Source organism: Hemisphaericaspora subhashii (genome assembly GCF_019202705.1).
Source record: "Hemisphaericaspora subhashii strain CBS 10753 chromosome Unknown scaffold15, whole genome shotgun sequence".
In the NCBI taxonomy this organism is placed as follows: Eukaryota; Fungi; Ascomycota; class Pichiomycetes; order Serinales; family Debaryomycetaceae; genus Hemisphaericaspora; species Hemisphaericaspora subhashii.
In genome coordinates, this window is record NW_026057436.1 from 38,614 (window position 1) to 55,064 (window position 16,451).

The window sequence follows — 16,451 nt, forward strand, 5'->3', positions numbered from 1 at the left end:
ATTATAGTACTATAGCATATACACATATAGAGCATTTACTTCTTAAACTTCTTTAAAGGATCAGATTTCTTTCCTCTTTTATTATGCTTATTTCTCTTTTTATGAACTTTATGAAATGGAACAAATCCAATATTTTGAGTATCACCTCTAGCACTTTCAGGTAATAAATATTGAGGAACCCTCTTTAATTGAGTTTGAACTCTAGCTGAATATAATTCTTTATCATGTCTTAAACTTGATAAATCTTGAGGATTTTCTTGAAAGAATCTTGTCAACTTTTCCGAATTCATTAATTCGGTTTTCAACTCTTTTATTCTTGCTTCTCTAATTGCAGTTTGAGTAACTGCTCTAAATGCATCTTCTGATCTATATCTAAACCCTTCTATTTGTTTCATATCAAATTGATATGGTTTGATTTCAAATCCATTCTTGGATTGTTGTTTAACTATACGATGTAAAATCTTTTCGTCTTTCTTGCATGTTGCCAATGTAGCAATCTTATGTTTTCCTAATTCTTTAGGTGGAATTACAAAGGAAAGTGCCATCCCAGATTTCCCAGCTCTCGCTGTTCTACCAATTCTATGAATATATGATTTTGAACTAGTTGGTAAATCAAAATTTAATACACAAGCAACATTTTTGAAATCAACTCCTCGACTTACACCATATTCTTTATCATTCTTGAATTTAGATTTCTTATTCTTCTTGCTTGACTTTTCTTTTGGTTCGGCATTGTTGTTCTCTTGTTGTTCATCATCTGATTCTTCATCTTTTTCTTGAACATATTCATTGCTTTCATCGGTAGCAATTAATAAGTTATAAACATTCTTATTAAACTGTTCGACTAAATGTAACCGAGAATTCATCGGTAATTCACCATTTAATATACAGCATTTAACTCCAAATTGTTCTAAAAATAATTTTAATCTATAACCACGATCAATATTATTAACAAACACAATTGATTTACCTTTAATTAAATTCAATTTAAAGATAACATAAGTTAATAAGAATTTATCAAATTCAGTTGTTTTTACATAATATTGTAATAATTTCCCTTGTTTATCGGCATCATCTTCATCATTTAATTTTATAATTGCTGGTTTTGTACAATATCTTGATTTCAATTCATTTAAATCATCAGTTAAACTGGCAGACATTAAATAAGTTTGTAAATTATTCTTATGAGGTAAATAACTTTCTAAATTCTTCAAATCATCAAAATATCCAAATGAAAAGATTAAATCAACTTCATCAATAATAAAATATTTCATTGATTTAAAATTTAATTTTGATAAATTTGAAATTAATTTCCCAGGAGTTGAAATTATAATCTCCGGTGATATTTTAATTAAAGATTCAATAACAGATTCATTCAAATTCCCATCACTAAGATTTAAGATATTAAGTTTCTTTCCATTAAACATTAATAATTTTTCAATAAATTGATAAACTTGATTACTTAATTCTCTAGTTGGTACCAAAATCAAACATTTAACTCCCAGTTCGTTGTTCTCATTGTCTTCTTGCATCAAGTTATGTATGACAGGAATAGCATATGCACCAGTCTTACCTGATCCAGTAGATGCTTTAGCTATGATATCTCTTTTTTCATCAATGGCAAGTGGAATAACACTTGATTGGATTAAGGTGGGAGATATGAATCCAAGTTGATCTATTGCTTGGAGAAGACGGGCATCAAGATTGAACGAATCCCATGTTGTTTCTTCATCCAAGTAAGTCTGTGAAACTTGTGTATTATCTGACATTTGTTAAGTGTGGAAAGGATGTAGAATAAGGATAAGAAAAGAAGAGAGAGATGAGATGAGCTTTCTTTAAATTTTTTTTTTTTTAGTCTTAAGAATTTTTATTTCGGTTGCAAAAAAATCCGAAGAAAATAAAAATAAAAATTAGTTTACAAAAATGAATTGGCGGCAATCATCAAACAACAACAACAACCCCATATCAAACAACCATATTCATAAATATAAAGAGGAAAACCTCACAGTATACAACACTATCAAAAAACTATTGGTAAGCAGATACACAAAAAAGAAACATATCATGAGCTTTGGCAAACTTCAACAATAATTGAATCAATTTAAATATGCATACCAATAAGCAAAAACACAACTTTCTTCCATCATTTCTTCTGTTTAAAAGAGATTTATTCTCGTCCAATTCAATTGGAAACACTCCCACTCCTATTGATTCATCAAAATTCAAGCTGGTGAAGGAAACAATCAAGCTGAGTAATTATCAAAGAGGTTGTCCTCCCTCTGAAAAAGAATTCATGAATAAAGTTTCAAAACGAACTAATGAGAGAGATAAGAAGAAAGAAGCCGTTTCTACTAAGAAAAGGTCTTTTGATAAAGTTAACCAACTTCCATCACAAAGTAAAAGTGTCCCAACTAAACCGGATCAAGGAAAGATTGCTCAACTTTCATTGCATAACAAACGACACATAGAGAATGAAGTACATTCCAAAGCTCTTGGTAGAACTATGTCTGAGTTCACATCAGTTTCTAAGCCAGATTTTCCGAAACAACAATCAGGACTTGAAAAGCAAAGAGAAACCCCACAAGCCAAAACAAGAGATGAAGGCATATCTGAAAAGGGTGAACATGACCTCGGCGTTTTCCATGCTGTCCCGCATTTACTGGCCCGGCCTGATTTGGTCACCACTTCTCCTATCAGCCAACACAAATACCCCAGAATAAACCAATCCAATCAACCTTCCACTACTAAGGACAGAGGAAGTATGTATGACAAAACTTTCGGGAAAAATTCAACAGGATTGGCTTCATATGGAATCAATGCTGGGGTTTTAGAGAGGAGTATTTATCGTTCTCCAAATTGTACCCCAGAATCACTAATCCGAAAGGAAAAAATGAACCCGAAACAAACAAGAAGTCCAAGAAATGACAGAAGGAATAGAGCAAGAAAAATAAAATCAAATTACCAACCACGAACTATATCAGAGCCTGAGCTCAATTTACTAGTTGAACCAAATCTCATTCTACCTCTTGACAAGGTTTATAAAGTTGAGCCTGAATTCAATTTTCATGTTGTCCAAAATACTTATGTATCTCCACTTGAATTGATATTATCTGATACCCAAAATATAGACACATATGACCCAGAGGTCATTGTACCTGTTACCCAAAAGTCCAAAATATCTGAACCCGACGTCAATATCCTGGAATATCGACATCCAAAAAGTCCTAGAATAAACCGAACAATCAAGGTGAAGCATAGTGGAAATCCCCAAACAAAAAGCATCCGCTATCCTTATTGGCCTAACAACAAATGGTCTCAATTTACAAAAATCGTCAAACTGAGAAGAATTACAAGACAACAGGCAATAAATTGTCGGTTATTGGCAAGGATAATGGGATGTAGAAGTAAGAAGGAATTAGCAAGGAGATATGATTTTATAGTTGCCTTCGTGGTGAAAGGTAAGAAATTTAGATTGAGAAATTATAGGGAAGTAAAATATAAATAGTAAATAGGTTAGTTGTGAATTTTCTTTGAAATTAACTGTATTGTTAGTTCTAGAAAGATTTAATTGATACGCTTGTCAAGTGGTCTATACACACTAGTTTTTAAAGATCTCTATACCAAACCGTTTATACCTGCCGAAGACCATAGACAGACTTGGGAGTCAGTGTACAGTCGTATTACAAATAACACAAAGTCTGTCTCGGTGATAATGCTGCAACCTAAATTTTGCAAGTATCAAAAAAATAATTTGTGGCAAATTACATACATAAAAAATACAAGAAAGCGCAAAACTTGCAGCAACACAACATATTTTACTAGCCACATAGTTCTAAATGTCGCACTCCCCTCGTTCGTTAGATTAATTGCGGATCTATGCACAGGCAATGCAAGGTTATCCTGATAAGAGAAGGCTTCTTTTAGATATCCGCAGATGTTATTTCTTTGATTTTTATGACTCTGGTATTTTAAGTACGCACTAAACACCGAAGTAGAAAATTGATGAACTTCGGTTGACGGAAATCTTACGTAGGCTCCATTACTAGTAGAAATTTCTAAAGTAAGATATGGAAATCGAAATTAACAATCTAACAAATGAACTGACTAGTGGAGTCTTACCGGATGTAGTGTTGTCCATTTTGTCATGGTAGATAAAAGAGAGTTCTTGATTGCAACAAAAGTTTTTTTTACAACCAAACGGGATTTGATCCTAATTCTTTTATATCCACAATAGATCAATTAGCTTGTGATATTGTACGGTCAGTATGGGTGACCCAATCTGTAGTCGACTATACAGGTTCTTCGGAATTTATTGTTGCACTAGAAAAAATGGCTGCAAAATATCTCTGATAAATAAACAAAAATTTGCAATAAATATAAATCCTCCCCAGAAACAACAACAAAATTTACAAATCTCCACGGAAAAGACAATATATCTTATGAATTCGTCCCTTTCTAGAACTTCCAAGTGACTTTATGAGTTTTTAAGAAAGAATTGCCCATCGAAACACTCGAAGAAATTATTACCATACAAAACAGAAATTCCGGTCTTTGGTCACATGACAATTTTCTAAATCCTGGAATCTTTGTCTCTGACAATCAGGCTTCTATCATCCAATAGACGAATCTATGAGCCTTCGTTTTATATAAAACATATGCCATCAAGTATTCTCAAGCTATAAATAATCCAATAAAATGAGAATCGGGATTACGTAATCAAACCCGGACCGGGCTTGCGGATCGATGAACAAAAACAACCAAAAGGGCGTGTGGCGTAGTTGGTAGCGCGTTTGCCTTGCAAGCAAAAGGTCACTGGTTCGATTCCTGTCTCGTCCATTATTTTTTTGTATTTCCAATAAAGGTTGATTTGATGGATTTATGAAGCTATTATTTTTAGTGTCAATTATATTGATGGTCATTAATATGCATAAAATAAATAAGGTATATACGATTCTAACTCTAATTGCTCTATCTAAATGTTTGCTTTGAAAGTTTAATTTTCCTTCAGTGTACTTGGAAGACCTACGACTGATAAGTCCTGTTCGAAACTTACTTTCCTGGGATGTTGCTGAGATTGATTTATGAGACTGGGCTTCGTACGAGGAACACCTGAAACTGAAGAAGCAATTGATTGTGTTTCCAGCTGCAAATCATCTGCATTTAGGGTCCACGAGAATCTTGTCGGCGGTACTTGTGACGCTCTGCGATTTGAAGTCGATTGTCGTGGGCTCCTTGCTTTTGGAGGTCCAGCTTCTAGATCTCGCTGCTTTGTTGATTTATTGCTCAAGATTTTTTTCAACTTTTCTCCGATATATTCAGCCTCCGCTTCTGTATCTTCCGGTCCCATGATATCTGCGACAAAATTCTTCGGGACTGAGTGCCGCCTTCCATCAGCAATTGTGCGTTCTCTGGCTAATGGTGGGCCCATGCCGTATACTGGAAAAACGTTTTTAGGTGATCTGTGGTTGCGAGAGCGTATGGTTGATGTAGAATATGCCGAACCGCGCGTTGTGGAATAACTTAGTCCCCGGTTATCTTCGTAGTATGGTTGTGGTTGATAACTTGCAGAATCTGGTGAGTCTGTTCCTTCACTAGCGTGATTTCTCGAATCGTCATGTTTCTCATCGGTATCATCAGTGTCACTTTCCTCTACTTCATCATATGTAGGACTACTTTTTTGTCTTACAACTCTTGAATCCATATTCAATTCAGGTTGTTCATCTCTGACTTCATACTTTGGTAATTTCAATTTCTTTCGATCTTGTTCAACAACGTAAATATGTAAATACCATGTAACTACAATTCCATAAAATGATCCTCCTACTATGTTTCCCAAAGTGGCTGGTATAAAAACTTTCCAGATTGTCGTTGCAACTGATATTGGAGCTCCATTGATTAAACCAACAATCATAATATACATGTCAGCGATACAATGGGTGAAACCAATAGTGACAAATGTGAGAATAGGAAGTAACAACATTAAAAACTTAACATGAATTGGTTTTGCCATTAATTGCAAGAAGATACCCAAACAAACATAGAAATTTCCAGCAATTGCTCTAATAAATATTTGAACAAAAGAACCGGAGCTTTTTGCAACAGCAATTTCAATAGTCCCCGTTATCATACTTTCACTTCTAGAAATGCCAGAATAATGACTGAATATATATACAACGAAGATATTCCCAACAAGGTTAAAGGTCCAACTAACAATCCAACTTATCAACAAATCTAAAACTGATACCGCTCCTCTACATAAGGCTGTACTGAAAAACAACACATTTGAATTAAATAAATCAACCCCGATAATCACAACATAGAATAGCCCAATAGGATAACAAAACCCTGCCAAGATCAGTATAATTCCAGGGTTATTCTGATAAACTTCAGGTAATGTGGACCCAACTGTTGTATGTAGCATTCCACCAGATGCAAACAATATTCCTCCAATAAGGGAATTAATGATTAATGTATCTATTCGCAACCGTGATTTCTTCATTGCGGTTGCAACCACTGCCAAGGCAGCTTCATAAGTGGTTAAATATAGACTATCATCCATGGCGATTATTCTATTAATAGCGAGATGACTTGATTCTTTCTTTGAAATCTAAGGATGATAATGAATATTGAAAGAAAAAGAAATGACAGATCCGAAACTAAAAAGAATCTATTTTTGAATCATTTTCCGTTTTCGTTTAAAAATTGAATGATAATCTGACAGATTTTTGAAATTCCAGTTATTCCGTTGAAATTCAAAATTATTGCGGAATTAATTTTAATGATGTGATGTGTGGTTTTTTTTCGGTTCCAAAATCGCGCGGGTTTGGGTCCGAGACATCACACCAGGAGATTACCCTAAAGTGGTTTTGATAAGGCAGATCTAGGGCTAATGATATGGTTCAGATACGTATTACAATTAACCTAAATATGCAAGATAATATATATACAAATTACTGGGAAACAAACGGATCCAAATTAGAGCGGGAGGTGGGAAGACACTCTATAAAAAATATGTCAACCGTTATGTGCCTTTGTTTTTGGGCCCGGCTAAGTCATCCATTACAAACAATGGACTCTCGGTCATATCCAATTTAAGCTCATTTTCTGCCGCAGAAGATTCTATTTCCACTGAAGCTAGACTTATTTTTAGTATCACTTGTTCCTGGGCTGGAGCTATCTTCAGTCACATCTTCTTTCTGTTGACTACTAACTGTGGCACGTTCAGTGCGGGACCGCTTGGCAGATTTTTTAGCCACCTTAATCAACTCTCTGAATTCTTGTTGATAAGCATCCATCCATTCTTTTACCAGGAAATTCTTATCAGTAATTGACTTATTGCTAATGCTACTTCGACTTCTAAACAAACCACCGTTTTGGTTATTAAATGCCAGATGTGATAATTCCCATTGATTCAATCTTTGCCTTAAAATCTTATCGGAAATTGGTCTATTACTATCAAGATTCGAATTATACAACACAAAGTATTGATTATATCTTAATTCTAATTGATTTCGGGTACCTTGTGTTGGTAGTTTCAATGCTGAAAGTTTCTCCTTGAGCTTTGGTGTAGTTAATGACAGAAAATCAAGCTTCGAAAGTCGTTTTGTCTCAAGAGTTTGCTTCGTTGTTTCATTAAAATAATAGTCCGCATTACCTAATGTTGTCGGTGGACTAGGGGAGGGCGATGATCGTACTGGTGTACTTGATACAGGCTTGAAGAATGATGAGATCGAATTTCTAGGTGACTGCTTCGTTTTGGAGGTGATCCTAGTGATACTTCGTCTCGGAACTTTCCCATTCAAACAATCATCAATATGGCTGTTTTGCAAGACTTCAGCAGACATCTGCATTTCACATACAGGACATGAAACTAAATCATCACTACTAGGGATGCTAGGAATATCTTGTAAATCACTTGAGGATGGTTCCATTTTCATTCGTTTATTCTCATCACTACTTGCTCCGTCATCTGATGCAATTTCTATAATATCCACGTCTTCCAACTGTCGTTTCTTAGTACTCGCAACTACTTCTATTCTCTCATCATCTTTTATTGGATCCTTCTTTATCAATTTTAAAAGATGTGGTCGTATCTTTGAATAGCAAGTCACGATTTCTTCCAACAAAACATCGCGTCTCAAATTACTTTCAAATACTTCTGATTTGCATAAAGGACATAGATTATTAGTTATTAGATATTCTCGGATACATTGTGAACAAAAGGTATGATTACAGGTTGTTGAAACGGGAGCTCGGAAGAACTCTTTGCATATATAGCATCTCTCAAGGACATCAAGTTCTGCAAGTACAGGGAGTCTGGTATTTCTAAAATCTGTTGGATCTGTAACATCCCCTAGATGCTTTGTAAAAGGGTTAGCACTCATATTAACATAGAGTGCAGGTCTATAACAATAAAACTATGGATATGGGCTCTTTGATAAATGAAGATGATCTATTCATTAAGAAAATTATTTAAGTTAATTTGATATCGCGCGTCTTGGAATCAACAGAGGCAAAGAAGAAGCCAAAAAAAATAAAAAAATAATAAATTGCTAACAATTGAAATTGCTATAATTTGAATCTAAAAATTAATTAATTAACATTAGAATTTCTAATAAAATGGTAAAATGCCTAATTATATACATATATAAGTATGTAAATTAAAATCAAATATAATCTCAAACTAACTTTTTATTTTATTCCAAAAAATCAATGGTTTTGTATTTTTTATAATTCATCTTTTTCAATTGGGACTTTCTCAATTGGTGGTTTACTTTTTGGCTTTTTCACGGTTCTAGTTCTTGTTACAACTCTTCCTTTCCTTGATCGAGATGACACACTGGTAGATTCAGATGTGGTATTTTCTTGAACCTGTGATGCTGGTGACGATTCAACACTCTTCGACGATTGATCAACGGAAGATTTTTCTTCAAGCTTCTCGGCTGCTTCCTGGGATAAACCTGGGGAAACATGTAAAATAGATTCAGTAGATGACACGACGGTACTAGTTTCAACTGATTCGGAAGATTCTTCGATGGATGATATTTCCTCAAGCTTTTCAGTTGCTTCCTTTGACAATCCCGAGGACACATGCAAAACAGATTCACTCGCTGGCTCAACCGTACTAGTTTCAGCCGATTTGGAAGATTCTTCGACGGATGATTTCTCCCCAAGCTTATCAGCTATTTCCTTGGATAAGCCCTGGCGTACATGTAATAGGGTCTCGGTAGATGGTTCAACTATACTAGTTTCAACCAATTTGGAAGCCTGCTCGATAGATAATTCTTCCACAAGCTTTTCAGCTACTTCTTTTGACAAACCAGGGGACACATGTAATATGGTTTCAATAGAAGTCTCGGCATCAGATTCAGATGTGCTTGAAGATGAAGCTTGAACAGTTTCTTCAGTCTTTAATGACGAAGCTTGAACAGTTTCTTCAGTCTCAAATGACGAAGCTTGAATAGTTTCTTCAGTCTCTAATGACGAAGATTGAACATGTTCTTTATCTGCAACAACTGGGGTTCCAATTGGTTTAACTTCAGGCTCACGTAATGGTTCAGCGTTGGCAACCAGTCCTTTATCTGGTACTGATGCCTCTTCAGAAACCTTAGCATCTAACTTTTCTTCAACGGAGGGTTCATCTGGAATTTCAGCATCTTCATGAGAAACATGGGAAGGTTCAATTGATGATGTAGAAACGGTATCAGGGATTGCAACAGCAGAAGAAGGAGCCACGGTACTTTCAATAACAACGGAGGATTCAACAGAGGAGCTTTGGATTTCTTTTTCAGTTCCAACAGGAGATTGTTGTTCTTGAGAGACTTCAACAACTGGGGATACAGTGCTTGATTCTTCAACGACAGGTTCTTCTAATTTGCTTGCAGAAATAGATGGTGCAACTTCGGATGTTTCTACTTTGTCTTCTTTCTCAGCTTTGACATTTGATTCAGTTGGGATATTAGAAGAGTTCGATTCTTGGATTTCTTCACTGTTGTCAAGTGGTGATTCTTTTCCCACATCTTCAACCACTTCTTCAATAAATTCCTCAATGACTTCTGTATCTTCATGGTCTTTTTCAACGGTAATTGACGTAGTTTGATTCACTTGAGTAGTGGCTTCCACAGATGATTCTACAGAAATAGGTTTCTCTGGTTCTTCTTCGTCCTCCTCTTCCACTTCTTCAACTACTTCAACAAATTCAATCTCATGTTCTTCTTCTTCTTCATCATCACCACGAGGTACTGAGTCGGCTTGGTTGCCTTCTTCAACAATCGTATTTGGATCCACGAATGACAGTTCAGAATCGATTACTGTATCATTATGTCCAGGAATTTCTTGTTGTTCTTCAAAATGAGGTACTTGCGGAGATTCCGATGGAACTTGAACCAGGGATGAAGATTGGATAGTAGGACTAGTTTGAACTGATTTGGATGAAACCGTATCTGGCTTGATCTGCGACTTCTTTTCAATTTCAACAGATTTTGGAGCAGGAATGGTAACACTGGTTTGAACTGATTTGGATGATGTTGCATCTGACTTGGTTTGAGACTTATTTTCAACTACAACTTTTTTTGGAGCTGGAATGGTAGACTTTCTTTTGTGGATGGAAGAAACAGGCGATTTGGTCGATGTTTCAATTGATGCTGGAGGAGTAACTGCTTCAGGAATATTGTCTTCAATGATTGATTGTTTAACATAGTTATCTTTGTCTTTGAATAATGTTTCACTCTTAAACCCAGACTTCTTGGTATCCGCATCAATATTTCTGGTAACTTCAGTTACCCTATCCTTCAAAGTTGATGCTGTAAAAGTTGAATCTTCATTCCATTCATCCATTGTGAAATATTCTTTAGTTTGATCATCTCCATCAATATTTTCACCTTGGAATTTTTCTTTTATAAATTGATAACCTTGATTACCATACCTTTTGGCATATTCTTCAGCAATACCAAAACCAGTTTTACCATATTCAAAACCAAGCTTACCATATTCCAATCCCATTTGTTGAGAATATCCAACCAATCCATCCAATTTACCATTTTCATGGGCATTTTGAATCACAACACCCAAAGCTGCAATCAAAACGATAGTGAAGAAATAATGGATCAAAGTACCAATAGCACCAAAGACAGATCCACTAGAACCATAATCGCGTGGTATTTTTAAAACATGCAAAGTATTAGCAGCACTACCAGTTGCTAATTTGGTTCCATTGGGTGAAAATGCAACACTTGTAATTGCAAATTCATGCAAATTTTTCATGGTAGTTAAAACATTAAATGTAGATAATTTAATCAAAGTCAAACTCAAATCATTTCCCACTACAGCAATTAAATCTCTAGCTAAGGAAATGTCTAACCCCACGATATTATTGAATTTTTTGGATATGATTTTTGCTTTTATGAGTCTATTTGTTTTGATATTATACTTTAACAATGTTGCCCCTTTTCCACCACGTACACTTGCTGTTATGATCACTTCATCTTCATTAATAAATTTCAATTTAGAAAGTATATATTGTTGCAATTGTTTCGCTACTTTGGGAATTTGGGTGGTAGTGGAGATTAATGTCCCATTATCGGAAGAAACTGTGTCGATAGACGAGGATGAGGAAATGAAACATATGGTTTTCCCAGTCCCAGGACTCAATGCCACATCTTTAATTTCAACTTGTCTTTCTGGTTTGTATTTATATTTCAAATCCAACAGATCAGGATTGAAGATATAAAGTTGAGATGGAACCGTGGATGTTAAAAGACAAGCTATTGAGTTATCATTTGATACCCTCATGACTTTTGGATAATCTCCAGCATCAGCATTGATCTCTTCTTCAAATTGAGCTGCATCAACAAATCGTAAATGCTCATCTTTAGTATAGATATATTTCCTAACATTATTATTAATATTCATTTGTGAAAGTAATTCATAACTTTGATTACAACCAATTAGAATATTGAATTGTGCCTCTTCATCCATTCTACAAGTATCCAAACATTGCGGACTATCTTCATTTGCAGGTAATTTGATTTCTCTAAACTTTTGTAATATTCTTCCATGATCAGAAACTTTAAATCCACATCTAATGGCAGTTATATTGTTTGGTACTCCATGCTTACCTTCACCACCACCACCGGCAACTAGTATTGTTTTATTATCTATAAATTTTGTAGCAAGAATCGGATATCCAACATTGATATTTGCCGATTGTTTAATTGACATTATTTGGGTTCTTCTTGCTTTTGAATGAATTATTTTATTAACAAATTGGGTGTCCTTTTGGAGGATCAAATATTGAAGTTAAAGATGTTGGTTGTCAAAAAAAAAAGAACAACTGAGCTGTTCGGTTAATACACGTCGCAATTTGAAACTGCAAAAATAAAAAGAACAACAAACAATGAATAATGTCGTCCATTGAAATTTCGGTCATAGAATGTCGCAATAAATGTCTCATTATCTTGCATCCAAAATTTTCATCGTTTGATTAGATTGTTGAACTTCCATCTCTTTATCCAGAAACAGAGTATCCACAATGAACAAATCTCTACTATCTATTCTGTCTCATGTCGTTCATGGATATGTAGGAAACCGAGCCATGGTATTTCCACTACAATATACAGGATGGGATGTTGATGCATTGAATACAACCAATTATTCGAATCATCCAGGATATGGATCATTCAGTGGTACAGCATCACTGGCAGAATTGGTTAGTGATATCTTAGCGGGATTATCCAAGATTCTTAAATTCAATCATTATGATATTATTTTAACAGGTTATACTCCCAATGCAGATGTTTTGGAAGTTGTTAAGAATGAGATCTTAAATATTATGCATGGTCCCGAAAAACCGAAATGGATAGTGGATCCAGTACTTGGTGACAATGGACGTTTATATGTTTCTGAGAAAGTCATACCTGTATACAAAGACATATTTGCAAGTGGACATGTTTCATTGACTACTCCAAATCAATTTGAATTTGAAACGTTAAGTGGGGTTAAGGTTACTAGCTGGGATAGTATAAAAGAGGCAGTTAATAGATTTAATGAATTATATAAGGTTGATAACCTTGTGATATCATCAATACATATCGACGAAGAATTGTATTGTGTATCATATTCAAAAGAGTCAGGAAAGACGTTCTATATACCCATACGACAAATCCCGTGTAATTTCAATGGATCTGGGGATTTATTCACTGCTATATTGGCCAATTCGTATTATGATAATGAATATAGAATTACTCCTGAAGTAATTTCAGATACTGTTACCAAGTTACATAAAATACTTGATTTCAGTTATCAAGATGAATTAAATCAGACAAATAATCAAGATAAAGAAGTGACATTAGTTAAAGATATTCGAGTAATTGCAGCAAAGGATGTCTTACTTGAAAACCATACTTTGGAATTAATAGAAGAAGTAGTTTATTTATAAATACAACAATATATAAAAAGCATAGATATATAAATACAACAATATATAAAAAGCATAGATATCCCTATTGTAATGTAACCTCGATCTTCTAATCCCAACAATTCCAAAAATTTGGTAGCGTCATCTTTTTGTCTCCCCGCCAACCAGAAAGAAAAAAAAAAAGAATCACAGCCAGATCTAGACACACATGACCGATCTTTCTTATCTTTCCTTCTAAGTTGATTTGCTTCAACATACTCCTACACACACTTACCTTACAACTTCTTTTTAACAGAGACTTGCCACTTCCAAGATTATAATTAAACGATACAACACAAACAATATTCAAATGCCACAAGAGAAACAGACAAAACGTACCAATAATTGCTCGTGGTGTAATCGATTGCCATCCAAAGGAATAGTATGGTTTATATTGATATCATTCTTATTTATAATTACAACAAACCACTCCAAGATCACTAATAAGCTTCAACAAACTACCTTATATCAAACCTATATAGCCTCAGATAATTTGGATGCATCTGAAACACTACAACTAAAGCATATTTTCCATCATGGAACAGGACCACATAATAACAATCATAAAATCCATCGTCGATTAGATATTACCCCAGAATATATCGCTAAACATTATACTTATTTCACAACACTAACTGAAGAATTACAATCTCTGGGTGGTGATCAACATATTGAAGGTATGAATGATTTCGATCAAGTCTATACACAAATGGATTGGCCCAAAGTTCATCATGGTAAGAATCCATTCACGATTCAATTACCAATCAAGAAACACGCAGGAATATCTACCAGATTAAAACATCGTCATGAACCAAATTTTGTCAAATCATATCTTAATTATGTCACCGACACCAGCATTAAGAACAAGGTTCCAATTTCTTTGGAATGGATAGATGAAGAAATCAGGGTCCCGAATATAACTGATCGTAATACTCTTATTTCTTTAGCTACCATTTCTTCAAATGCATATGTTCGTCTTCCTTTGAATGAAGATGAGAAGAAGAAATCGGATTGGGTGGATTTGGGTGATTATATCCCAGACATAAATGGCGAGATTGATTTTGGGTGGAATGATGTCGGGATTAGAGGACATGTGTTTGTTAGTAAGGATAATAAAACCGTGGTGATTGGGATTAAGGGGACTTCAGGTGCCGGGTTACCGGGTGGAGGTAGTGATGAAACTGCCGTCAATGATAAATTAAATGATAATTTATTATTTTCATGTTGTTGTGCCAGGGTTGGATATATGTGGACAACCGTGTGTGATTGTTATGAAAAAGCATATACATGTAATCAAGATTGTCTTGAAAAGGAATTAGTCAAAGAAGATAGATATTATGCTGCAGTTTTGGATTTATATAATAATGTAACTGCGTTATATCCACCCGATAAACATGATATTTGGGTAACTGGACATTCATTAGGTGGTGCACTTGCATCATTATTAGGACGAACATTTGGATTACCAGTTGTTGCATTTGAAGCTCCTGGAGAAATGTTAGCTACTCAAAGATTGCATTTACCTTTCCCACCTGGAATTCCATCATATATGGAAAATGTTTGGCATATTGGAAACACCGCCGATCCAATCTATATGGGAGTTTGTAATGGTGCATCAAGTACATGTAATGCTGGGGGATATGCTATGGAAACCTCCTGTCATACTGGTTTACAATGTGTTTATGACGTGGTTGGTGATTTAGGTTGGAGAGTTAATATCCTAAACCATCGTATTCATACTGTGATTGATGATGTGATATTGGCATATAATGATACTGCCAAATGTATAGAACAACCTCCATGTCGTGATTGTTTCAATTGGAGATTTGTGGCTCATGATGATGATGAAGATGATGAACCGGAGTTACCTAATCCATTAAAACCACTTCCTCGTAGGAAGAGTTCTACGTTAAGAACATCAAGCACAAATGAAGGAGATGGGACGAAGACAGGAACTGAATCTACTGTGGTGCCAACTTCAAGTGAACCTCCGGATGAACCAGAAAAGTGTTTAAAGAGAACATGGTATGGCTGGTGTATTGAATGGGGACATGAAGCTGATGGTGAGGGTGATGATGGTGATAAGAAGAAGAGAATGGTATGAAATAATTTATTAGATGAACTTATACAGTATGTGTGAACGGATTTTTTGGGTGAAACAGGGTAAGGAGAAAGGTTATTATTTAGTGCTAGGTTTTATACAATTGCATTTATATACGTTTTGGAATTGGGTTTGTTTTTGTTTTATACAACGGGAATACTATGTAGATCGTGTTCTCTGTATTCAGTTTTCACAGAATAGATTGATACTGCAAAATGATTCTTTGATAGTCGGCTGCGAAAATTTCATTCTATCCTGTAAAAAGTTCCTCTTGTAGGTCTATGGCCTGTATATACAACAGTAATGATAAGCCCAGACTGGATTCATCCATCCCATAGATCGCCCCTTATTCCTTGAACTCTTCTCCTCTGCTCTAAGCTTGAGGTACTTACCGCATTAGGGGTGTAGGAGACATGAATAGCACAATAGCAGTCAAAAAAAGGTTATTGATTTGACGAAGGCTAAAAATAATAACCGCAATTTAATGCACATGACCCAAAATCATTACGACCATTTGGTTTAAGTCAATGATAACAACTAACCAACTATTGCAACCATTTTTTATTATGGTTATGTAGTCATCTTGTAAGGTATTCAACTCAAATGGCCTGTTTAAAAAGAACAATAGTCCAAAGTAATACTATATGCAGTACACAATTTCACTGTTCCGTTCCGTTTTTAATGTAAGTGAATGCAAATAGTCATTTTTTTTTTGAATTTCTTCTTTAGCCTCGGAGGAGATTTTTTTTTAACGAAAAATTAGATATAGCCCCCCCCACAGGTCACTCTCTCTCCTTAACATACTAACGCATGAGATTAAGTAAGTGGGTAATTGTAATTATAATAACATCATTTTTCTATATATAACCCAATTGACTGATTTTAGAAAAGCGTTAG

At 34.9% G+C, this 16,451-nt stretch overlaps 7 protein-coding genes across 7 annotated transcripts; 3 read left to right on the forward strand and 4 right to left on the reverse strand. All coding sequences in view use genetic code 12, as the record gives it.

Annotated features, from left to right (window-relative positions):
• Positions 1-35: 35 nt before the first annotated feature.
• J8A68_005635 (ATP-dependent DNA/RNA helicase) lies at positions 36-1,769 on the reverse strand (the record flags this gene model as incomplete). Its single annotated transcript, XM_049409723.1, has 1 exon — positions 36-1,769. One exon carries the CDS (start codon positions 1,767-1,769, stop codon positions 36-38), a length of 1,734 nt encoding a protein of 577 aa, XP_049261051.1.
• A 524-nt stretch (positions 1,770-2,293) lies between these two features.
• Positions 2,294-3,505, forward strand: J8A68_005636 (uncharacterized protein; the record flags this gene model as incomplete). The annotated part of the gene is made up of 1 exon (XM_049409724.1): positions 2,294-3,505. One exon carries the CDS (start codon positions 2,294-2,296, stop codon positions 3,503-3,505), a length of 1,212 nt encoding a protein of 403 aa, XP_049261052.1.
• Positions 3,506-4,993: 1,488 nt separating this feature from the next.
• On the reverse strand, positions 4,994-6,559 carry J8A68_005637 (uncharacterized protein; the record flags this gene model as incomplete). Its single annotated transcript, XM_049409725.1, has 1 exon — positions 4,994-6,559. One exon carries the CDS (start codon positions 6,557-6,559, stop codon positions 4,994-4,996), a length of 1,566 nt encoding a protein of 521 aa, XP_049261053.1.
• A 538-nt stretch (positions 6,560-7,097) lies between these two features.
• On the reverse strand, positions 7,098-8,384 carry RAD18 (E3 ubiquitin-protein ligase; the record flags this gene model as incomplete). The annotated part of the gene is made up of 1 exon (XM_049409726.1): positions 7,098-8,384. One exon carries the CDS (start codon positions 8,382-8,384, stop codon positions 7,098-7,100), a length of 1,287 nt encoding a protein of 428 aa, XP_049261054.1.
• A 343-nt stretch (positions 8,385-8,727) lies between these two features.
• On the reverse strand, positions 8,728-12,219 carry SEC12 (Sec12p; the record flags this gene model as incomplete). The annotated part of the gene is made up of 1 exon (XM_049409727.1): positions 8,728-12,219. One exon carries the CDS (start codon positions 12,217-12,219, stop codon positions 8,728-8,730), a length of 3,492 nt encoding a protein of 1,163 aa, XP_049261055.1.
• Positions 12,220-12,529: 310 nt separating this feature from the next.
• On the forward strand, positions 12,530-13,435 carry J8A68_005640 (putative pyridoxal kinase; the record flags this gene model as incomplete). The annotated part of the gene is made up of 1 exon (XM_049409728.1): positions 12,530-13,435. The coding sequence occupies one exon, from the start codon at positions 12,530-12,532 to the stop codon at positions 13,433-13,435; it is 906 nt and encodes a 301-aa protein (XP_049261056.1).
• A 328-nt stretch (positions 13,436-13,763) lies between these two features.
• Positions 13,764-15,557, forward strand: ATG15 (triglyceride lipase; the record flags this gene model as incomplete). Its single annotated transcript, XM_049409730.1, has 1 exon — positions 13,764-15,557. The coding sequence occupies one exon, from the start codon at positions 13,764-13,766 to the stop codon at positions 15,555-15,557; it is 1,794 nt and encodes a 597-aa protein (XP_049261057.1).
• Between the last annotated feature and the right edge of the window lie 894 nt (positions 15,558-16,451).